The following is a 25721-nucleotide window of genomic DNA, read 5'->3' as shown; positions in this document are numbered from 1 at the left end:
GTACAAGTTCCCGTGCAATTGTTTTGCCTCCAGGCTTCATGCTTGTGAGTTTTGCTAAGTGATGTGGGTAGCTATCGGGAAAGACCTAACTTGTCTCACAGTTCTGTGCTTTAGTTTCCTCCGCTATAAAATCAGCAGAGAGTTTCAAGTGGATCATCTTGAAATATTCTTCCAGATCTGAAACTCTGATTTTACTTTTTATGAGTATAGAGGTATACAGTTTGTTCTAACAATATAGTACTGGTCATAATTATGATTTGAGGTCTGCTGGTTGATCAGGAACACAATCCCTATGGCAAATATGTCATGGCATTATTTTCAGATGTTATAGCAAAATTTAAAGATTACTTGAATAGAATACTTCAGTGCAAGACAAGCCACTTCAATGCAGGTTTGAAGTGACACATGCAATGATCAGGGAAGACAGAATTTACGATGCAAAAATGCAAAGTTTATTTTCTTAAATAAAATACTATATTCGTATCTATACAAATAATTATTACAACCATTAAAATGTTACATTTAACAATAAAAATTTCCAAACTTTAAACAAGAGGATGGTTCAGAATATTCACACCCTAATACAATGCATTTGTAAAAAGATGTCAAAATAAACAGGACCTATTCTTATTTACAACTGTAGGACAATCCTGATCATATTATACATATCTGCTCTGGATTCCATTACAAAACAAATTAGTTTCCATAAGAATTATAAACCAGGAAATTTACAGTAATAGGACACAGTGTGCAGCAGACACTGCTGCCATGGTAATAGATACAAATATTACACTATTGAAAGCACTAAAATTAGTTATTTTCTGGTGACTGCCCTACAGTAAGCTTCTCACCCAGTGTATCTATAAATAATTTGTGAAGGTAATTATGTTCTCCTCAGATTTTCAACTTTTTTTAACCAAAGTGAAAATATATATATATATATATATGTATATATATTTATATAGCCTGCTGAAAGTGGAAGCGAATCTTTTCTTCACAGTAACACAACTGCAGCATCTTAACACTGTCTGGTCCCTTTCTTCTTGGAAGATCAACAGTTCAGCTCCCCTTAATGGTTACCATTGTAGTCAAGCCCAGTACCTTAGTGACTTCACAGGTGAAAACTGATTTGAAGACTTCAGGGGTGGGAGCACAGAGAAGTCTCAGAAAACTGAAGGGATTTTGAGACATCGAACTTTAAGTTCCTATGACATAGTATGGTGTTAGCATGGTGTATAGCTGTATACACAACTGAGGGAAAAAATTAAAGATCATCTTTTTGAAAAATGAGTTCAACTACAAATAGTTATCTTCTGTCTTATGAAATCTCTAGTGACAGGATTATGCAGTCATCCAAAATGCCCCAACTTGTATATCATGCCCAACATTTACAACCCAAGTTGGTTCATGTTTATGAAGCATCTGACCACATACGCGTGCCAGAAAAAGATTACAGTTGGTACAGTCTGTGTAAATCTAGAAATAAGGATGTTGAATGACCACCACATACAAGCTCTGAGTTTAACAGGAGTTTTGCTACTAACTAGTAAGTTTGGTTTTTTTTGTTATTTTTTGCTTTTTTTTACAAATCAACATCAAAGATGGCTCAGAGAATGATAAGGCAACAGTGAGAAACATCAGCTGTACTTGTCGAGAAGGTGTTTGATTACACAGCATGTACCATCCCAGCTGGCCCTTTGCTATAACAGAGGAGTGGGTGAGTGATATGTTCCAACAGCTGGTCTAAAGACCAGAGGCACAGTTTCAGGTAAAGTGCAGGAACAGGGTAGAGGCTACAGGTGGAAAGATCTAGAAGCTCTGTGTCCAACAAGGTCCTCACGCTTCTTACCAGCGTGGACTGCCTCAATCTAAATTTGGTGTCCCCCCTCCACAGGCTCTAGTAGAAACCTAAGCAGGAAGAATAGAATGCAGACAGAATATAGTTAAATCCAAAAAAGGCCCTTTTCTGTCAAATCCTGGGGAAAGAAAAATGGTAACGTTCAGCCAAAAAGGCATCTTGAGAAGAAACTAACTTCTGCCTTTAATTTGCATATAGGTATCATAAAATCATCACTCACAGATTAACTTCACTAGTTTGTCTGGTTGTTGGCTATTACTGTTGCCCTCTGGATGTACACAGCCACAGGCGCACTACCTCCAGGCAAAGGCAGCATTTATACAGACAACAGAATTACAAAAATGACTTCCAGGCTCCTCAAGATACCACTCCAAAGCTGTTTCATTTTGGCATCACCTTTGCCCTTTCATTCTTCCATAGGAAAAAACAAGGCCAACCAAACCAAGGGACAGAACTATATGGCACATTGAAATATTTTAAATCAATTCTGGCTAATTTTGTTTCAAGAAATTCTTGTTGCTCTTTAAGAGAATATGAGGCATGCTGGTTCCCAAAGCCAAGACCTGGGAATCCCTGATTTGGGCGTATGACTCACTACCACACGCTGATCCATACATGGTGGGCTCAATCAATGTTTCAAGGCAAAGGAGTAATCATCCCGCTAAGGAAATGACCAGCTTCCCTGAGCCCTATTTGACGTGGAGCAGATGGAAGAGCATAAGTGCCTACATATCGAAGGGAAGATAAAGCTAAGAAGATGCATATTAATGAGATTTTACCCTTTCTCAAAAATTTTTAATTTTACTCCCATTAAAACATGCTTCCACATTTTTTGGAGTATAAGTTTTAGCCTCTCCATGAAATGGCTAATGTTAGAAGGCAAGAGCAAGGCAAATAAATTATCTTTAAAATACTTATATCATTTTGTATTTTAAGAAGGCTAATTTTTAAAAGTTGATCTTTGTTGCAGTTCAGTATAACCCTGATATGTGACTGGAAAATGCTGCAAAAGAACAACCCCTCCTTTCTCTTTCCCCAGTTCTGATATGTTAAATTTTATGAAGCAAGACCATTGAGGAATTCCCACATCTTACCTAGAAAAAAGGTGCCATCTCTGGTACCCCAAAAGATCTCACAATAAAAACAAAAATAAATTTCCTGAACTGGTATAAAACAACATATAAGCCATCCTAGAGCAACTTGTATTTTCCAAAAAAAAAAAAAAGAAAGAAAGAAAGAAACAACATCAAACTAGATTCCTTTCATCTATGATTGACACATTAAACGTTTATGCATGAAGAGAATCTGGAATTTTTCCCTTCATTAGAAGTTATTGTTAAATGTTGAAAGGAATCAACCACTTTTTTATAACTGATTCTGTGATCAATAATGCTAAAAAAGAGACAAAGAAATGATTTAATCAATGACTGTCACTCATGACTCAGACATAACTTCGTGTATTTCCAGAAGTTAAAAAATGGTTTTACTTTCTATAATCATATATTAGCAGGCCAAGAATAAGGTTACATTTATTATAACCAAAATTGACTATGTTTTCTGCTATCCCTTTACCAAAAATTATATTCAGATTAACACTAGATACCATATAACAAATTTCTTCCCAAAAATCACGTAGCTCTAATTATCAAATACTTAATACTGCTAGTAAATCTCATATATTCATGCTTTTCAATCAAATAAGGGTACTAATGTCTGAACACTTTCAGAATTGAGCCATGTATGAACTGAAGTCTTACATACACATGCACACATCTGTAAAGTAATAGAGCTACACATAAGTAGGAGTCAATTATTCACAGATGGTCACATTTTTCCTCAGATGGTCAAATAAGCCTTATTGAGACTCTTTCAAGATCAAAGTGTTATACTGTTGGAATGAAAGCTCCGAGAAATGCAAATACTATGTCTGAACACAGCTAAGCAGGAAAATACAATTAATGCAACAGAAATACTTGAAAGTCACAGGCTTTGAGGCCTTTGCATTGCAATGTTCAAACTGAGTTTCTCCTTAGCCTGTCACCTTGCTTTCAATTACATCTAGCAGTCCCCAGTTCTTCAGAACTTAACAGCCACTGTAGAGAGAGAGAGTGTGTGTGTGTGTGTGTGTGTGTGTGTGTGTGACAGAGAGAGAGACAGAGACAGTGAGAGACAGACAGATGAGAGAGGGAGAGAGGGAAAATGAACAGCCAAACACATGGAAAACTGTCCTTCTTGAAACTGGCAGACTGGACCTTTCAAGTACAAAGAAAAATTTCAATGTTGCAGCTTAAAATTCAGTTAAGAGAATTCAAAAGCAAGTCATAAATGGCACATTATTTCAATAAAAAGTTTTGATTACTATGTTTATCTGTTGTCTTAAGTAACTTATTCATGAAGCTCTATTCTTCCCCAAGACCATTTTGAAGGAAGAAAATACAGGTTGTTCTTGTTTTGTGAGCAAGAAAAAAATATTGTTTTTGTTTTTGTTTTTTTTTTGTCCCTAGGAGGCTGCTTAGTTGGCAGCAGAAAAAGGTAGGAGAGTTTGGTAAGAACAGTTAAAGAGGCACAACTGTCCCTTTTGCTGAGTGTTTAGAAGAGGTATTCACTGGAGTTAACTGCTCTGACCAACCCTTAGGAAGCTTTTTAGGATTTTAAAAAAAAAAAAAAAAGGGCTGGGAGTGGTGGCTCACACCTATAATTCCAGCACTTTGGGAGGTCAAGGTGGGTGGATCACCTGATGTCAGGAGTTCAAGACCAGCCTGGCCAACATGGTGAAACCCTTTCTCTACTAAAAATACAAAAATTAGCCAGGTGTAGTGGTGCAGACCTGTAATCCCAGCTACTCGGGAGGCTGAGGCCTGAGAATTGCTTGAACCCAGGAAGCAGAGGATGCAGTGAGGCAAGATCCTCCCACTGTACACTCTAGCCTGGGTGACAGAGTGATACTCTGTCTCAAAAAAAAAAAAAAAAAAGAAGAAAAAAAGAAAAGAAAAAAGAAAGAAAAGAAACGCTGGTCCTTGAGCTCACTTTGTTAACAAAGCAGATAAAACAATTTATATGCATCTCTCCCACCCCATCCCATTTTTGGCAGAATATAACAAGAACAAAAAGTAACGGACTTCATGGGTTTAAGTAAAGGAATATATACTATTGTTTTCTTAGTTTTTTTAAGTTTTCAAATTTTAATATGGGTTTTTTAAATGTATTATAAACTTCTGTGGGGCTTTTAAAAAATCCCTACCTAGGCCGAGCACAGTGGCTCACGCCTGTAATCCTGGCACTTTGGGAGGCCAAGGCGGGCAGATCACAAGGTCAGGAAATCAAGACCATCCTAACATGGTGAAACCCCATCTCTACTAAAGATACAAAAAATTAGCCAGGTGTGGTGGCACATGCCTGTGGTCCCAGCTACTCGGGAGGCTGAGGCAGGAGAATTGCTTGAACCCAGGAGGCGGAGCTTGCAGTGAGCTGAGATCACACCACTACACTCCAGCCTGGGCGACAAAGCCAGACTCTGTCTATTAAAAAAACAAAAAAACAAAAAAACCTACCTATATCAGGTTCTTCTATGTTTTAGCAGGTCTCAGGTCTCAATTTCCCATTTTTAGATGGCAGGCCTATTTTTAAAGGACCAATTCATACTTTAAAATATGTGTACACACACACACATACTTACACACACAGAGACATATAGAAAGTCTATATATTTTTTGAAGCACCATTTCACATCTACCAACAAGAAAAATAATAAATTCATATCCTCATTATAATTGTTATGAAGGATAATAATGTAATATACAATGCCATATTTAAACTATAAATACTATCAGTAAATGAAAATACTGACAGTTTAAATCTCTGTTCAGAAATATTTTTAAAGTAAGGCTCAAATAAATGTGTAGATTACAAACACACTATTTCCTGATCAATCCTAATATTTAAATGAATGCAAAAGAATTTATTTCAAGATCAAATAAATAAAATGAAGAGAGAATACTAAATTAAACTTAGCTGATGAAACATCCATTGTTAACTGAACCCATGCAAAACTCCACAATACAACTAACTGCATTTACCCTTATGGCCTGATGCAAAATGCAAGCACAAAATGGAGAATACGTATGTACTTAACTTGTTAGCTTTCTATATGTAAGGCTAAATAATTGTCTAAGGAAGACCTTTGAAGAATCTTGGCACATTAAAGGAACACAGCTCCCTAATTTGAAGAATAAGACACACAATTCAGATAATTTATGGATTGTTATAATTTAGAAAGAAGCCTCTATCTAAACCAAACTTTGAGAATAAAGGCTGATTGAACAATTCATTTATTTGCTAACTGCTTGACTTTAACTACAGACATTTAACTCAACATCAGTTCAACATCTGCCATAGGTAAGAAGCTGTTCTAGATGCTGACATTAGCCAGCACTTGGTTATGAGCCACTGTGTTTTATCAAGCTGTCTATATTTTTCAGTAGCAACTTAATTATATATTCTATAAGTTATCAACAATCAAGTTTAAAATCTAGGCTCCCTCCTACTACCCAGTACATGACAAGATGATCTCCCCCAATTTCCAGCTAATTAGTATTTAGGAAATATCAACTTGGAAATGTAAATCTACTTGGAAAGTAAGAAAGTACACTATGCAGCTGAAAATGAAAGATAACTTGTTTTCTGACAACCCAGTATCTGCATCTGACATGGCTTCCCTACATTCAGAAGATAACTGAAAACTGATTATACAAAGACACACACACACAATCCTTCTCTTCATGTACATGTCTGTGCACACGCACACACAAATACATTTGTAATCTCATTACCTCTACATTTCGCTTATCAGTATTTAAACAGCTGAACTGCAATCATGACCTAGAATATGGCTTATGTTATGGGCAGGTCTGTTTGAGGACTGCTTGGAAGAGTCAGAGGCAGAGGAATTTGCTATCGTAAGCAAAGGTGACATTGCTGAGCCATCAGGAAGCGCTGTAGCTATTTCTGGAAACAAAGATGTCATATTAAAATTGGATAAATGAGAGTTGGTCATGTGCATTGGTGGCATATCTGGGAGAAGAGGAAAACTTGGTTGAGCAAACCCAACAGGTCTGGGAGGAGATAAAATTGATCCAAATCGGTTATTTAAACTTCCACTGTTTACCTTCTCTGTGCTGGGATTTGAGAACATCTGATTAGGAAAATAGGGGATTGAAATATCATTGGACAGTGTAGGATGAGCAGGAGAGTACGGAGGATAGAAGGAGGGCAGAGTATTTTGCGGATCTACCGGGATGAGGGCTGGAGTTCGAGTGGCACTAGGCTGAGTAACCTGTGGAATGAAAGAAGCATTAGCATTTATTGGTGGATTCATGCCACCCTCAGGAATAAAAGAAAAACCAAAATTTTGTGACAGTGTATGCTGATCAGGACCTGAATTATCATTAGGTACTTGTGGGCTATCAGGCATGAAACGAACAATACTTCCTCTCTTCTCTGTAGCAGGTTGTTGACGTCCAAGAATCATACTGCCACCAGTAGAGAGAGGAAGATGGGGAAGACTTGGATCAAAGATATTACTTTGCCTTTGGTTTCCAGAACGATTCCTTTCAGGTTGACGAATTTTGGAACCACTGCTGTCTTGCAGGGGATGCCTTGATCTCTGGGGAACTGAAGAATTAGCTTGACGTACAGGAGGGCCTTGATCACCATTTCCATGAGACACAGATGGATGCGGCAACGCTGGCCTTGCAACCCCATGCATGTTGGTTGTGACTGGAGGGTTCATGTGGCCCTTGGTCGCATGACTGTCAGTAATCCTCATGGGATTGGATTTCTGCACAGAAACATTGGGGCTTGTGTTTCGACCCTGAATATCTCCTGAGGAAGAGGAACTTGAAAAAGGAATATTCAAGGTGCTGTTCCTGGTGTTAATTGCACCTAACGACATGTCACAACTTTCCCTATTCTGACTATCACTCTCTCTTCTAATATGGACATTTTCATGAGTTGGGGGACAATTATATTCAATTGCAGAGGATGGACCACACTGTGTATTCCTCTGATGTTCTGGGAGTGACCTCTGGCTCCCAATGACCTGATCACTGAGGTGAGGGGCAAGTAAGCTCTGCATGAAACTTTGGTGACAAGTATTTTCACTGTCCCTCGATGGAATACCATTTCCTGTTGGGATGCTCTGAACTGGTGGGTAAGGTAATCTCTTTTGACGGTCAATTGGTGGTGGGCCAGTATTTTGACTAATTCGAAAAGCCTGGGACTGCATACTCCGCAATGATGATACAGGGTTACCTATTTCATTGTTTCTTGAAGACTGTACTTCAAAATTACTCTGGGGCTGTTGACTAGCTCCACTTGGTTTAAACGTCTGACAATCGGAAAGGCGGATATCTGAGGCTACAGTGTGGTCCACACGACCCTGCATATTATGAATAGCCAAACTCTTATTTCTGGGAACATCAAGATAGCTTCTCATTTCAAGCTGATCTGAAACTCTGGAACCCTGAATTGATATCCCCATTCTCTGCTCTGAATTAGAAGATGTCTTTCCAATGAGTGCCTCAGCAGAATAACTTGAAACTCTATTTCTCTCCGGCCTGTGTGGAGTACAGGTCATGTCTGAAGATCTAGTCACAATACTTGGTTGGGACACCATTTGCTGCTCTAAGCCTCTTGATGTCAAAAGCCTCTGCATTGGATTATGCCCAGATACATGTTCAGATGAAACCCCTGAACCTTGCTGTCTGCTTCCAACATCCTGCTGTTGGTGCATAATATCTTGATTGAGATGGTTCTGGGGATGGTTATGATGGTTCCGACTAGTTGAAGGGTTTTCACAGCTCTTCTCTGTCTGGGAGCTTCCAAAGTGTTGCTGCATTTGTTGCTGCATCTGCTGATGGTGGGGATGTGGCTGCCCACTCTTGGATCGGGACTGGTCGGTTCCATGGTGCTTGGGTTGTAAGGAAAGCTGAGAGGCCTGGGTGCCCTGAACAAGATTCCTCTTTTTCTGCATCTGAACTTCCTGTTGCAGAGTCCTCTGTTGGTGGACATTATGGGGCTGAGAGTGGACAGAGCTCTCTGCATGAGGTACATGATGCTGCATTTGATATAAGTGATGCCTCTCTCTTAACTGCCCTGCTTGTTGTTGTTGCTGTTGCTGCTGCTGCTGCTGCTGCTGCTGCTGCTTTATGTAGAGATGGTTACTATGAAGGTGAGATACCCCTTGAGCTGGAACATGCTGCTGCAGGGCCTGTAGATGTTGACTTGCCTGGGTTTGCTGCTGCTCAGCAACTGAAGGCTGAGAACCACACTGAACTTCAGTTTGCCTCAATGCAGGAGCCACAAAGTTGTTACTAGGTGGAAATAATCGTGTAAGGCCATCTCCATGAGCTGGGTTGCTAACAGGCACAACCGAGTTTGAAGAATTAGGAGGGATCTGACTGACCATCATTTGAGTTTGATCAGAAATGGTGTCTGGAGTTCTGCTCATCAGGGACATACTTTCAAGCCTGAGGGGGGCTGGCTGACAGTGCTTTTGCCGTTTAGCTGAAGACAGTAAAAGGTCATCTTGGACAGCACGCTTAGCGGAATCTTTACGGCTTTCATGACTTGGCTTTAAGAGTGGCTCTTGAATCTGTGAATTTGGTATGGTACTAGTCATAGTATTTAGCTGTTCTTGGGAATATTCGGTCATCAGAGATGGTCCAGGAGGTTGACTGTCATAGGAGCTAGATGAAACAGTCAGATTAACCGTTGCAGGCACAGTTGTTTGCTCTGAAGTTGGGGATAAACCCGCACAGCTGGCCAGAGGATGGCTGATGCTGCTCTGATGGATAAGATTATTCACGCTTAAACTGGTGATGCTTGGGGGCTGAGAAGGTGAAGCCTGTAAAGGTGCATTTGATGTTTTAATTCCTAGAGAACAGCTCGGTTTTTCAAGGGGCCTCTCCATAGTTGCTTCAATTGAATCCTGAGAATTAAATTCATTTGGTGTTGCTTCTGCCTGTCCTGTGCCATTCTCTTTAGGTATCTGTGATTTGAAAGGTGGGTCTCCCTCTAACGATGATGCTTCAGAAGGCTTTGAAGCAACTTCCCTTATATCAGCCTGGAGGCCAACTCTTCCCTTCTCCAGGTTCTCCTGGTCAAAAATAGCTCTTGCTGCAAGAGCTACTATATCGGTTTGCTCTACAAAGGTACAGCTGTCACATGTATTAGCTGTTGCATTGCTGGTCACATCTTCTCTTGTTGTTTCAGGAAGCATGGATGCAACTGAGAAACTACGACTACTGCCAGAGCTGGTTGACATGGGAGAGTCAGCCTGTCTACTGGTGATCAAAGAACCATTAATAACCTCTTGATCAGGCAGGCAGGAATGATGCTGTGGAGGATCTCTGTCATCACTGTTCATCAGTAATAGTTCCTGTTTGGGATGTAAATTCACACTTGAATCAACTATTTTAGGATTTTCTGAAGAAAAGTCAGGATGATCCATCTGATCAGAAAGAGATGATTTCTGAGGGTTTTTTTTTTTAGCAAGATCAGATAGCAATGTAGTTAAACCTTGCCCCTTTAAGAGACCTGTGGTTTGCATTGTATCTGATGAATCTTGCTCAACTCTGCAAGGTTCAGCAATGATTTCTACCTCAGAAACACAGTCAGTACTTGTAGTGCTTGTTGTAGATGACAAACCAGAAACCTGAGAAACCAAAATGTGAGGATCACTTGGAGATGGAATCAATACATTGGCTGAAGTGCAGGGTTTGGCAGCATCTGACAATGCTAAATGACTTGGTGGTTTATCCTGAGGTGTCTCTTGTTGCAGATTAGGGGTAGAATCTTTGGATTTTGCTGGGGCCATTGCAAAATGTTCACTTGTTACAGATTCTTGGGAGGGTGAGCTGGACTTTTCTATTGACTTAGATTTGGATACAGACTCAGGTATTAATGATTCAGAGTTTAGAACACCCAAAGAATGTGAAGCAGAAACACTCACACTATTTGCCTGGGACATAGAGACAGGTGGTAATACAGCAGGGAAGCTTTCTAGCAGTCCATCATTACAGGGCAGCTCTGCTGAGCTTTCAGGGTTGGGGCAGTCTAACTTGCTCACATCTCTGACTGGATTCAGCGGACACGCTGACTTGTTTGCTGCTAAGTGTTTCCTGGCACCTGGCTTCTTATTCAACCTTTTAGATTTCATGTTAGGAGGCAAACAAGCAACAGTGTTCATCGAGGAAGTACTCACTAGATTATAAGTACTGGCTAGTGTGGCTGAACTATCTGTTGTCACAGGAGGTGCTGCAGTTGCTAATGAAACACAGTTAGCTGTAGTGGTTTGACTATTTGCAGCAGTTTGAGCATTGGCAGGCTGGCTAATAGACAATTGTACACAGCTTTGCCCAGCCATCTGTGATATGCTTTGATTGAGGCTGGCCAAAGCACCAAATGTATTCAGGGCAACATTGGTATTTGGATCTTCGCTGGTGGTGGGTTGAATAATTTGCATAGGGGTTTGATTTGTAGTTCCTGATGAAGACATCACAGGCTGCAAAGCAAAGAGCTGTCCATTTAAAGAAATGGTTTGAGGCTGTTGGTTTGACATGGTAACAGAAAAAGTCTGTGTTGAGTTAGACACTGATAAAGATGAAGGTCTTGGTAATATGTGGACAAGATGCTTTCCTCCAAAAGTCTGTGGTGTTGAAACATTTTGCACTGAATTATTAGACCCTATTACAGTATTGGCTCCATTAATAGGGAGTCGAACAGAACCAGGAGGTGGAGCAGAGAGGAGTGGCAAAGGATTCTGATTAGCTGCCTGTATGATTACTATCTGTTGACCTACTGTGTGGTTGGGAACTTCTGCTCTCATCACTGTTGGGCATGGGGTGGTGCTGGGTGGTTGAAGAATTATAACATTTTGATTAGTTGGAGCTGCATTAACAGCTGACCCAACTGGCTGAGCCATCTGAATCACCTGCATTGCTGAATTCAGTGGAAGGATATTTTTGGGAGGCTGAGATTTAACTTGTGGCTGGGCAATTAGTGGCTGCATAGGTAAAGATGGACAAGAAGGCAATGTTACAACTACTTGCTCAACTGGCTGCCCATCTGCTGGAAAGGAATTATTCAAGTTGATGCCTGTAGCCACATGTCTACTGTGGTTACTTGTGGTAGGGCTAGTACCAGACTCATTTAATACTGGAGTCACAGCAGAAGACGGTGTCTGGCTTAAGGGCTGAATAGTGTTTCCCGCCAGTTGCAAAGTAGTCCACGTTGTCTGTGTGTTTCCAGCTGAAGAAATTCGTGTAAGGCTATTAATGTTTTTCAAATCCGAAGTACTAACGCTTGAAGAAGGCAAAGAACAAGAAAGAGTCCAACCATTGTCCAAAGGGTTTCCCGAAAGAGTGCTTATAGGAATGGTGGCCTTCCCTACTCCAGGGGCAGATGATGCCACCACTGTAGCTGTACTTGTCAAGTCTGCACTCTTGCTAATGCTCATTGGAGAAGAATCATCTGCAGTTCTGGGAGGCTGGGAGCAGACTGTGGTGGTAACTGAAACAACAAAAGTGTTTTGAAAATCACCTCTGAAGTCCTGTATGCTCAGGCAGGACTTGTTTCCATGGTGCACTTTAGTGGCAGCTGCTGAGGAGCTGAGGGGGATGTTTACAGCACAAGGGGTCATTTTCTTCAATAATTTGGGGTTCTCTTGTCCATTCTTATTTTCAGAAGAATTTTGATCATTTAAACATGTGTGCAAAGAATGATGTTGGTGAGGCTCAGGTCCAACTGAAACAGCAATCAGTGAGCCACTAGAGGCACCAAGCACACTTGATTCGCTTTCAGAGGTGGGAAGCTCGAGAACACTCTGAGCAGAAATGGCAGCAGGAAGACAAAGAGGAACAGGCTGGTTGGTAGCCAATGCAGGAACTGTGGTCTGATGCCATGGCTTGTTTTCAGAAGGGTAAACTCCAGAAATAGATATAGGAGTCACAAGATTGCAAGTCCTCTGTACTGGCACCACATTGGCGGTCTGCTTTTGTAAATTATGACTAACATTAAAAGTTATCCCCTGAACAGCTGTTCCCTGGCTGTTTCCACCAGGCTGATTCCCGTTGGAATAAACAATGATATTTTTTTGAACCTGGTCACTAGGAATAACAACAGAGACCTTCGAGTTTTTAAGATTTCCTTTCCAGTGAATTGTGGGGTCATCATATAAGCATATGTCATTAGCTTTCAGTAACTCAATATATCGGCCATTTTCTTTTTGAATTTCTTCCAGTTGTTTCCGTAGCTTTTTTATTTCTTCAGCTATAACATTAAAAACAAAAATTTATAAATACCTGGGAATGTCAGTATTTACAATAACTTGATAAAGAACTGTATACTAAACTACTGAATTCTAATAATAGCATTCTAAATACCTCAACTGAGACTCTTCAGCTCTTTTCTAATACAACTTCTTTTTTCTTTTTAGAATGATATCCTAAATCCCTCTGCCCTCCTTTAAAAAGTATAAATCTTTAAAGGTCAACTGAAAAATTACTCATAATGTAGAAACCTCAAAATTCCCAATTTAAAAATTTCCAATAGGGCAGCTACATAGCTGAAGTAAGGGAAGACATACTGCTATCATGGTAACATGCTAGGAAAATAACATTGAATATCAGTATGCCATTTAAATGCTGCAGCAGCCAACATTACCTGTGATAGTAACAGACAGTCTATTTTTTATTTTTTTGAGACAGAGTCTTGCTCTCTGACCTAGGCTGGAGTACAGTGGTGCAATCTCGGCTCACTGCAACCTCCACCTCCCAGGTTCAAGCAATTCTTCTGCCTCAACCTCCCAAGTAGCTGGGATTACAGGTACACACCAACACTCTCAGCTAATTTTCATATTTTTAGTAGATTCAGGGTTTCGCCATGTTGGCCAGGCTGGTCTTGAACTCCTGATCTCAAGTGATCTGCCCATCTTGGCCTCCCAAAGTGCTGGGATTACAGGCATAAGCCACCATGCCCAGATGACAGTCTCTTTTATAAATGGCTTTAGTTTCTATTTTACCCTTTGAAACAATGGAGACAAAAAGGAATAGAGCACGTAAGAAGTAAAGTGGCACCAAAGTGCACCAAAGAAAGCATCGACAATGGAACCTGCACCTTGCTTGGTAGGGACAATGCAGGTATGCTACTGAGCAGTGAGGACATTGTCACAGCCCTCCTTTCTAAGGTAGATGGCTTCATCTATGAGTACCACCAATGGGGCAGACTTAGCTGCTGGTATATGCTCTGTGACCCCACACATCCCCAGCTGCCTTGAAACAGTGGAGAGTATTCTCATTCCTTTTCCAAAGCAGCCTATTCTCCAGGCTAACACCCTGTGAGGGAGCCTGAAATGAAAAGCTCCATTCCAACAAAGACAAGCTGAAACTAGCAGATCATTTTTCTTAGTTTAAAACTAAGAGACAAAAGAAAGATACCAGTGTCCACGGACAGTAGAAATTAAAGAACAATCATTATGGACCAAATAATAATCACAGTTCTCACTTACTGTACCTTTACTACCTGGCACATTTCATTCATTATTTAACAACAATGACAACCATAACAGCTAACATTTATCAAGCAATTACTATGTGCTAGGCTTTAATCTTAAGTTCTTGTATTATCTCTTTTAATCCTCACAAGAACCATGAGATAGCAACTTATATTTTATTATCACCACTTTTAGATGTGAGAAACAGGCTCAGAGCAGTTACTGGGACTTAGAGAGGTTAAGTAACTGGCCAAAGGATACTGAGTGAGTAAATGAAGCTGAGATGCAAACCTAGGAGGGCCTGAGTCTAAGGCCATTGCTTTGGCCACTAGATATGTGCACAGTGAGCATGAGGAAGAAGCCACTCAGAGAAAAAAGAGGATACAACAGACGCACAGAAAAAGAATCAGAGAAATAATGATCATGACAGAAATAACAAACACAGATGTAGGCTGCCTTAGATCCCACCCCTAACCCCTAGCCTGTCTGGTCAGCTTTTTCTGAGTCCCATGCAACTTACATTTTTCAACAATTTCCCTTTTTCCTAAGGTAACTTGATTGCCTCAGCCTCTGTGCTTTGAAATCAAAGGAGCCTTCATTAGGAAAGTCTACTCATCATTCTGTTTTACATACCCTTCTGCAGGGTGCCTCAAATGGTCACTAAACATGGATTATTTATCTATCTGATGGCATCACAAAAGGACCTGGGCCATAAACACCAGCTAAACCAGGTGAGTGGGGAAGCTGCTAATATTTAACTAAAAGTAAACAAGGAGAATTCTGAATGCTGACCTCCTAGGTATGCTTTCCAATATCTTTCCCATCCATTACAACAAACACAACCCAGCACTGGCCTTACCTCAGGCAATTCTGCCCTTTTTTCTCTCCTTTTAAGGTGGCCTACTGAGTTGTCACAGGAAATTCTCTCCCTGCACTTGGCAGGGGCATAAATAAAAGACAATTTCAAACTGGCCTACCCTGAGCTTTACACTTGCCTGGAATATTTTTTTTCCACTGCTATAAGGAAACTTTCTCTCCAATGCTAATGGAAAAGGAGAACTCATTTGATGGCATTAAAAAGTCACCTTTATCTAAAAATCAAATATCATTAAATGATCAGGCAGTTTGATGCACACAAGTAGTATAAACAAAATGAATGTTTTGGCCTTTTTTGTTAATGCATAGTTAAGTCTTGGCACAAGAATATCCTAATCTTGTTTTTAAGTTTCACTGAGCAGAACTCCCCCCTTACATCTTCTTATGGGATTGCCCTAACTGCAATGTCCAATTGGAATAAAGGAGATTTAGCATTACCAGTATCATGAGTTAGGCAAACAGGAAATACACAGAAGAGTTCAAAGTCAAAACTATGTATGCCTGCAAGATAAGTGGTGCTCACAGAGGAGGAGAAAGAGTTAGACTGAAATGAATGTATTGGTAACACTATTCTTCCAGACCCACTGAATGCAGGGTCTTCATGTTTTGGGGCCAAAAAGCTTTCTGTATCATAATATAAATTTCACTGTGACACAAACACCTAAACATTTTTTAAAATAACAAAAAGTAAGAACTTTTAAATCTTTACCTTGTTCATTGTTTCCTCCATTAAGCAAGAGTTCATCATTTTGCCTTTTCAATTCTGTTATATATTTAAAGGCTTGGTCCAGGATCATATTCTTGCTCTGCCCAAGAAAATTTTAAAAGTTTACAAGTTTCACTAAAGGGTAAGAACTTGCCAGATGAAACTCTAAGCTTTGTCTTTATCACATATATATGATACATATCTTCTCAAAATTTAAAATAGGCACTATATTCAAAAGCTTTTACTGTATATTTTTCATTTATTAAATGGTCATTGGGCATCTAATGTGTGGCAGGCTCTGTTTTAGGCACTAGGGATATACTAGTATAACAAACAAAGTCTCTGTCCTTGAAGTATACACACACGCGTGCGCGCGCACACACACACACACACACACAGGAATGCTACGAAGAAATATAAAGCAGGGTAAGGGGGAGCCAGAGTGATGGTGGAGGTTGCTCTCTGCAATGGACTGAATGTTTGTGCCCCCTAAAATTCATATGTCTAAACCCTTATCCCCAGTGTGATGGTATTTCAGAGGTAATTAGGTCATGAAGGTGGAGCCCCCATGATAGGATTAGTGCCTTAGAAGAAGAGACAGAGATGATCTCTCTCTGTCTGCCACTTGAGGACATAACTAGGAAGTGGGTCATCACCAGGAAGTGAATTGGCTGACACTTGATCTTGGACTTCCCAGCTTCCAGAACTGTGGGAAATTAAGTTACCCCGTCTATGGCATTTTTGTTGTAGCAGCCTGAACTAAGACACCGAGAACATTTGTTGTATATGGAGGTTGGGGAAGGGCCCTGAATAAGGTGATACCTGAGCAAAAACTGGAAGGAAGTGAAAGGAAGCAGGCCCTGCAGATATATGGGAAAAGGGAGTCCAGACAACAGGATCAGAAGGGCAGGGGCCCTCAGCCAAGCTAGGCTTGGCACGTTGGAGGAATGGTAAGGAGGTGAGCGGAGATACAGTGGAGTACATATGGGAAGAGTGGTAGAAGAGGCCAGAGAAGGCCTTCAAGACTGTGCAAAGGTTTTGGATTTTAATGTTATTCTTTACTCTGTTTAACCACAACTACAAATTATTCTAAATAATAGGTCAAGAAAGAAATGTTACTTGATTGAGTTTTGGTGTTGTGCTTCCAGTACATTGTATTCCTAAGCTTTTTCAAAAAGATTGTATGTTATGTTAAAGTATTCCTTTATACTCATGTCCAACATATGCCTATATATCTCTCTTTTAAAAATCCAGACAAGGCCAGGCGTGGTGGCTCACGCCTATAATCCCAGCACTTTGGGAGGCTGAGGCGGGCAGACACTTGAGGTCAGGAATTTGAGACCAGCCTGGCCAAAATGGCAAAATCCCATCTCTATCAAAATTACAAAAAAGTTAGCCAGGCATGGCGGTGCACATCTGTAATCCCAGCTACTCAGTAGGCTGAGACACGAGAATTGCTTGAACCCAGGAGGCGGAGGTTGCAGTGAAGTGAGATCCTGCCACTGCACTCCAGCCTGGGCGACAGAGTGAGATTCTGTCTCAAAAGAAAAAAAAACAAAAAAAACAAAAACAAAAGGATTTTGTATTTCTTTACATTTAAAAATATATCTTGGTGGCCAGGTACAGTGGCTCATGCCTGTAATCCCAGCACTTTGGGAGGCTGAGGTGGGCAGATCACCTGAGGTCAGTAGTTTGAGACCAGCCTGACCAACATGGAGAAACCCCGTCTCTACTAAAAATACAAAATTAGCCGGGCGTGGTGGCACATGCCTGTAATCCCAGCTACTCGGGAGGCTGAGTCAGGAGAATCACTTGAACCCAGGAAAAGGAGGTTGTGATGAGCCAAGATTGCGCCACTGCCCTCCAGCCTTGGCAACAGTAGCAAAACTCCATCTCAAAAAGATGATACACATATTGATATCTGTATCTATATATGCAATACTTCCATATAGCATCTAGATACCCTTCTTCTTTTTTTTTTTTTTTTTTTTTGAGACAGAGTCTTATTCTGTGGCCGAGGCTGGAGTGCAGTGGCGCAATCTCAGCTCACTGCAACCTCTGCCTCTCGGGCTCAAGTAATTCTCCTGCCTCAGCCTCTCAAGTAGCTGGGACTACAGGTACATGCCATCACGAATGGCTTTTTTTTTTTTTTTTTTTTTTTTGGTAGAGACAGGGTTTCACCATGTTGGCCAGGCTGGTCTTGAACTCCTGACCTCAGGAGTTACAAGTGTGAGCCACCACGCCCTGCCCCTACTTATTCTTTTTTTTCTTTCTTTCTTTTTTTTTTTTTTTTTTGAGACGGAGTCTCGTTTTGTCGCCCATGTTAGAGTGCAGTGGCGCAATCTCGGCTCACTGCAACCCCGCCTCCCAGGTTCATGCCATTCTCCTGCCTCAGCCTCCCCGAGTAGCTACAAGCGCCCACCACCACGCCTGGCTAATTTTTTGTTTGTTTGTTTTTAGTAGAGATGGGGTTTCACCATGTTAGCCAAGATGGTCTCGATCTCCTGATCTCGTGATCCACCCGCCTCAGCTTTCCAAAGTGCTGGGATTACAGGTGTGAGTCACCGCACCCAGCCTATTTATTGTTTCTAATGACTGTATTTATTTTATTTACCAGTCTATTGTTGATAAACATTTAAGATATCTTGTCATTTCTGATTTTTCTCCTTCAGCTATCAAGAATGTTGCAATGAGTATTTAACCTCTACTCCAGGATATATATTATTAGCTATCTCTAGTACTTTGTAAATAACTGTTTTCATGTAGGAATCACTGTGATTTAGTCCTTTGTTTGGCAATTTATAATTCTGAGTTCTTTGCACTGAGTCCCAACAGAGACCCAATACATAAACCCAGAAAATTATTTACTACTAAGAGAAAAATAATATTGTTCTTTTTAAAAACAATAATCTGAACAAAGGCAGAACCTGATAATTCCCAGCCACCTGCCCCACTACTGCAGACAGGGCCAAAGCCTGTGAAGAAAATCTTAGTCGGCTCTACTTCTCATAGCCAAATACTGACTTCCTTTGCACATTCTAGGGGGGTAGAGTAAAATGGTTATGGTTTCCTTTCTTCAGAGAAACTCGCAGGGATGAAAGCCAAGAGCAGGAAAGTAAGATTTTCCTGGGCAAACATCTATGTTTACTGAGTAGCTACCTTCCATTGAGACGTGGAGAAAGAAAAACAAATTAGAAGGCGTAGTGTGTGCCATTGTGTTAAGGAAACAGAAAGAACAATTTTTAAAAAGGCTGAAAAATACATATATGGAGCTGGGCGCTATAATCCCAGCACTTTGGGAGGCTGAGGTGGACGGATCACTTGAGGTCAGGAGTTCGAGACCAGCCTGACCAACATGGCAAAACCCCATCTCTACTAAAAATACAAAAATTAGCCTGGCGTGGTGGCATGCACCTGTAATCCCAGCTATTCAGGAGGCTGAGGCAAGAGAATCACTTGAACCTGGGAGGTGGAGGTTGCAGTGAGCCAAGATCATGCCACTGAATTCCAGCCTAGGCGATAGAATGAGACTCCGTCTAAAAAAAATAAATAAATAAAAATAAAAAAATTTTAAAAACCATATATGGAAGTCTAAGTCCATCCTACAGGGAAGAATGAAAGGAAATGAAGAGTAAGTCCTTTCCAAGGGAGACAACATAGAGAAGCAAGCTGATTTGCTCCTTTGACATCCTGGGAAGGCTCAACACTGAGAACCACCAGCCTCTACAGAAGGTGGGGCGAGCTGGGGGTTAAAATAGAGGGGAACTGGCTGAAAGACTCCTAATAAAGCAGTAATAAGAACCACCCCCTACCCTGCCCCCACGCACATATTCTACACAGCTGGGTGACTTTCCCTTCCTGCCCAAACCGCAAGAGACAAGTTTATTTTCTGTGAAATTTGAACCAGAGAATTTCAGCCTCAGGGATACTTGGCTCAAACGTGGACAAGACGAGGGTCCTAAGTGAAACGGGGGGGTGGAGTAAAACTCTGCCTACTACAGCACAAGACTCTCTAGCCCTCCAACCCCCATCCAGCTCCCAGACTAAGAGCAACCAGGCTTATACTCCTCTTGCTACCAGTCCCACTCCCAGGCAGGAGACTGATGGGTTCTTCTCTGAGAAAATAAAAAACTTAATAGTTATCCCACAAAAGAAAAAAACTACAAATACTGATATGCTTTAGTTCCACAACAAGAACAACAAAACTAGCATAGCTTCTAATCATGCAACACCTAGGGCCACCAAAAGATAAATCTATTCAATCAGCTTTTTAATGCCTCATTCCCAAGAAAGAAAAAAACAGCTTCAAGTCACTAAACATTTAAGGAAAACCTCCCCAAAAAAAGAAGAGACAAAAAGGGGAAAAAAGGAAATCAGAGGAAATAAACATAAACTGAAAAAAACTTCAGGAAAACACCTGCATATACTATTCAGAGGTGAGAAGATATTGTATCCACAAACATATGGTAGGAAAAGGAACAGAGAATAAGAAAAAAAGACTCTTGAAAATTAAAAATATAAGAGCTGCAATTAAAAACAGAAGAGCTGGAAGAGGCCAACTGGTTGAGAATGAAAAAGGAGAACAGAGGGTTCCAGAAGTAAAGTCTTGAAGAAAGAAAATGGCAAATGAAAACTATGTAGTACACTCAACTTTGTAGAAAACTCTGCTAAGAGATGGTTGGAAGTGTCAGAAGAATTAAAGATAAGCACATGAAAAATTAAGCAAATGGAAAACTATGAAGTAATTATTTACTCCCCCCAAAGACAAAAGCAACAAATGAAATATAATAATAGTACACTCCTTGGCTCAGCCATGAAAAATATTCACTCTTTTAAAAACATAAAAACTGAATACCGATTTAACCAAAAGTCATAGAATTATAATGGGAGGACTGAAGAAGAAGAAGTCAGGGGAAAAACATAACAACGAGTCAATAGATAATATCTAAAATTGAAAAATTCAGGTACAGCAACAAAAGTATGTTATTTAGAAATATAACAAGGAAAAAAAAAGCAGAAGAAACAGTTGAGAATATTTGCCTCTGAGGAGCTGTGTTGGGGTTAGGAAGCAGGTAGGAGATTAATGTTTGTTGTTTTAAGCTTTTTAGTGCCGTTTGCTATGTGTCTTATTAAGTTTTTGCATATTTTCATTTAATTACAACATTATAATAGTGATTATTGCTTGGGAGTAAGATATCACCTTATTTTTTAAACCTTTTCATGCCTTTCATATTGTTTCAATTTTTTGTTTTGTTTTGTTTTCAGTGGAGCATGCTTTATCCTCATCATTAGAAGGAACAAAAAGGTACCTTCATTAGAGGACACTGTCATACTTTAAGCTGAGATTTTAAATACTACTGGGGGTTAAGAGGGCATGGAGAATAGATTTTTTAAAAGATCCTTGGAAGATTCTAAGTAAGAATTTAAAAGGAGTAGGAACATGCATTGGCAGGAAAACAAAACGAAAAAATGCCTGGCAAATAGAGTGGCATACACATAAGCATAGTCATGTGATTAACTTAGTAATCAAGAGAAAACTGAAGAGTCCAGAAATTATATGGTACATTTGACCATGAAGAAACTGTACTAAAAGACTGTTGGAAGCATGGGAAGAATTAAAACAAGGCAATTATTAACTTCAAAAGAACCATACATAGAAACAGAAAGGAACAAAAATAATCATTCTAAGCACCAAAACAACTTAGGGAATTGTCTGTTCATACGCATTGAATGAGGATATGAGTAGACTTCTTACCTGCTTCAGGGCAGGAGAACATGGGATCAGCTCTCCTATTCTGTTTATCCCAGCATTGATTTTCTTCTTTCTATGCCTCTCCACTAGATGGGAGAAAATTCGTTTATCAAACCTTACACTACTTAGTCAAAGTGCCTTCATTCAACCAAGGTAAAGAAGTTTTAGGTAAAGAAATCACTAAGAAATGCTTATCATAGCCAGGCATGATGGCTCACACCTGCAAACCCAGCACTTTGGGAGGCCAAGGCGGGTGGATCACCTGAGGTCAGGAGTTCAAGACCAGCCTGGCCAACATGGCAAAACCCATCTCTACTAAAAATACAAAAATAAGTTGGGCATGGTGGCACATGCCTGTAGTCCCAGCTACTTGGGAGGCTGAGGCAAGAGAATTTCTTGAAACCCAGGAGATGGAGGCTGCAGTGAGCCGAGATCATGCTGCTGCTCTCCAGCCTGGGCAACAGAACAAGACTCCGCCTGGGAAAAAAAAAAGGGGGGGGTGGGCCGGGCGCGGTGGCTCAAGCCTGTAATCCCAGCACTTTGGGAGGCCGAGGCGGGTGGATCACGAGGTCAGGAGATCGAGACTATCCTGGCTAACATGGTGAAACCCTGTCTCTACTAAAAATACAAAAAACTAGCCAGGCGTGGTGGCGGGCGCCTGTAGTCTCAGGCTACTCGGGAGGCTAAGGCGGGAGAATGGCGTGAACCCGGGAGGCGGAGCTTGCAGTAAGCCGAGATCACGCCACTGCACTCCAGCCTGGGAGACACAGCGAGACTCCGTCTCAAAAAAAAAAAAAAAAGGGGGGGGGGGGGTGGAGGGGGAGGTGAAGGGGAAGGGCTTACTAAACATTATCACTATAAATAACTGTAATAAGTAAAATGTCTAAGATGTCATTTTTAAAGTCTAGTTTTATAGAAATCTACATAAGTAATACTTTTATTAGCATTTTGTTTTTTCTTTGACACAGGGTCTCACTCTGTCACCCAGGGTGGAGTGCAGTAGAGTGATCTCAGCTCACTGCAACCTCCTGCCCTCAGCCCCTTCCCTGGGCTCAAGCCTTGTGAATAGCTGGGACCACAGGCATGCAACACCATGCCCAACTATTTTTTTTTTGTATTTTTAGTAGGGACAGGGTCTTGCCATGTTGCGTAGGATGGTCTCAAACTCCTGCGCTCAAGCTATCGGCCCACCTCAGCCTCCCAAAGTGCTGGGATTACAGGCGTGAGCCACTGTACCAGACCTTAAAATTTTAAAGACCATCATTGATAATAATTACATTCAAATTACAAACAAATAGGAATTGCTAATATTTCATTACTATTAGGTCATCATTCTATTATAGTTCAAGTAATTACTAGAGATTTTAATGATAATCAAATTTAAAGAATCCACTAACAAACAAGTTACTAGAAAGCTGTCTCTTTATGGCAAATGGGCAAATAAGGCCTTTCTAGGCAGATTAAAGAACCTTGAAACACCTTTTTGGATGACTACTGGGCCTTTTTGGAACAGAAACAGCTATTAGTTATGACTTAAAATACATAAGAAAGGGCATTGGTTTGGTTTTCTCTATGGGATCTGGGATCTGGACTCTCCACTTTGGCTATGTTGGATCTTTCCCATCAAAGAAACAAAGCAATTGACAGCTTCTCAATCAACTGTGAGATGTTCCAGGCTTATGTGTTACAAATTTAAAAGAGGTCAAAGGACAGAAGACATTATACAAATAATTTCTATAAAACACTGTAAGTGGAACCATTAGTATTGTCTATTTTCTATTACAAAGTTTTCTAAAACATTCCTTTTTAACAAAGGATTCCAGTGCTTCTAAGTAGATGATCTTTCAGTAGCATGGGTGTGACTTGTCTTGCAAAATATACATATTTTTTGCTTTATGATCTAGCAGTAAGAGCATCCTTCTTTTCTTTCTTTCCCCCTTCCCCCCACCTTTTTTTTTGCGACAAGGTCTTGTTCTGTTGCCCAGGCTGGAGTGCAGTGGCACAATCACAGCTCACGGCAGCCTTGACCTCCCAGGCTCAAGCAATCCTTCCACCTCAGCCTCCAGAGTAGCTGGAATCATAGGCATGCACTACCATGCCTGGCTAATTTTTTTAATTACTTGTAGAGGTGGGGTCTCCCTATGTTGCCCAGGCTGGTTTTGAACTCCTAGGCTCAAAATATCCTCCTGCTTTGGTCTACCAAAGTGTTGGAATTACAGGCATAAGCCATCAAGCCTGGCCTAGCATCCTTTTCAATGACACCTAATTAGTCTTTCTTACTAAGTTATAGTAAACAGCTTTTTTTTTTTTTTTTTTTTTTTTTGAGACACAGCCTCACTCTGTCACCCCTGGAATGCAATGGCATGATCTCAGCTTATGGCAACCTCCAGCTCCCACATTCAAGCAATTCTCCTGCCTCAGCCTCCTGAGTAGCTAGGATTACAGGCATGCACCACCACACCCGGCTAATTTTTTATATTTTTAGTAGAAATGGGGTTTCACCATGTTGGCCAGGCTGGTCTCAAACTCCTGACTTCAGGTGATCTACCTGCCTTGACCTCTGCAAGTGCTGGGATTACAGGCATAAGCCACCATGCTCGGCCTATAAGCACATATCTATGGCACCATGTGACAGGTGACTCCAATAAAAAAGGCTTAGCTCTTATGGTCAAAAAGATTAATTTATACAGCCAAAAAAATTAAAGCAATAAACTGTGCTTACCTTTCCTCTGAATTCTCTAATAATAGTAGTTGTTGGTTTCTAAGAGTAGATTTTATAATGCAAGGAGGTTAAAAAAAAAGTCAACATTAAGACTTTTTACCCCCTGCTGATAAATGGAGTTTCAAAGGCAATAAACTCCACATTCTGAGAAACAGCAATATCCCACCAGTGTTCAACATACTTTTCCATAGATAAAATTTTCCCAAGGGTCCTTTGCTTAGACAAAGGAAGGTATCATTTATAGAATAATAAAAATTAGCTTCTAAAATAATATTTTTTAGACCTGAATGCAGTCTGTGATAGAAAATAAGATGCTACACAGTGTGCCAAATTCCAAATGTATGCACAATTAATTTTATAGATGTTTATCTGGCTTTGGCCTATAATTTCAATATCTGAGATAAAATCCAATATTTATTTTCCATACTTTTCCCCATAATTGAGGACTCCAGAACTTAATTTAAGACTGTTCACATTGCAAGGCCTAAAGGATCTATAGCCTGCTGCTCATCTCTTACCTATACCTCTAGGCAGCCAGCCCCCTCAGGAATTGCTGCAAAGATACATTCCCTCCATACTATCTAGGAGAATAATATCTGGACTACCTTGGTAGGTAAAATCACTTAAAACACTAGCTCCAGGGATACAGTAATCTCTTAAAGTATCTAAACAGACTATGAATCAGAAGATGATAAGCAAGCCATCTTCATGAGACTCAGGGAGCATTTTGTCAATTAAAAACAGTAAGGGAACAGTTTCCTAAAACATAATGAATAATGATTCCTTGCTTATAACATAAAAACTTATAATCAACTGCAGTATGATTTCATTTTGAATGCAAAAAATGCTAACAGGTAAAATTTAAATTGTTTCTACCTGCATTGTGTGTCTCCCGGTTTTTCTTTCTGAAACAAAAAGTACAGATAAAAGGTAACATGAAAATAATGGGAAAGTATTTTTACCACTTTATACTTTGAGAATCATAAAAATAAATTTTATGAATTTGTATTTGTTGCAGCAATAAGAAACAATCTGAAGAAACATTTCCTTAATATATATTATGGTATGAAAATCTAATGGCAGAGAACCTCAATATAAATTTAGAAACCACAATTTCTGGAGGTAACTACAACTCTCTATTCTTCCATACCCAGAAGTCATAGGTTGAGAAATGAATCAATCACTGAAAAGCTTAATTAACTATTTCAAAATGTAACTTAGGTGCTGGTAAATTCACGAAGTGATGTGCCAAGTAGA

The 25721-nt window shown here is 40.2% G+C and overlaps 1 protein-coding gene across 2 annotated transcripts in view; it reads right to left on the bottom strand.

Annotated features, from left to right (window-relative positions):
* Positions 1 to 429: 429 nt before the first annotated feature.
* The window catches only part of USF3 (upstream transcription factor family member 3), a 47985-nt gene continuing 22693 nt past the window's right edge, over positions 430 to 25721 (bottom strand). For both annotated transcript variants that reach the window (XM_050778784.1, XM_050778786.1), the window contains 4 exons: positions 25341 to 25369; positions 21746 to 21828; positions 15994 to 16090; positions 430 to 13186 (listed from right to left, as the gene is read on the bottom strand). In XM_050778784.1, the coding sequence (XP_050634741.1) occupies positions 6711 to 13186; positions 15994 to 16090; positions 21746 to 21828; positions 25341 to 25369 (6685 nt within the window). In that variant the 3' untranslated portion in view covers positions 430 to 6710. The remainder of the gene's footprint in view (positions 13187 to 15993; positions 16091 to 21745; positions 21829 to 25340; positions 25370 to 25721) is intronic.

The sequence above is a fragment of the Macaca thibetana genome, chromosome 2, assembly GCF_024542745.1.
Source record: "Macaca thibetana thibetana isolate TM-01 chromosome 2, ASM2454274v1, whole genome shotgun sequence".
Taxonomy (NCBI): domain Eukaryota; kingdom Metazoa; phylum Chordata; class Mammalia; order Primates; family Cercopithecidae; genus Macaca; species Macaca thibetana.
Note: the sequence above shows the minus strand (reverse complement) of the source record. Positions and strands in the feature narration are given on the sequence as shown.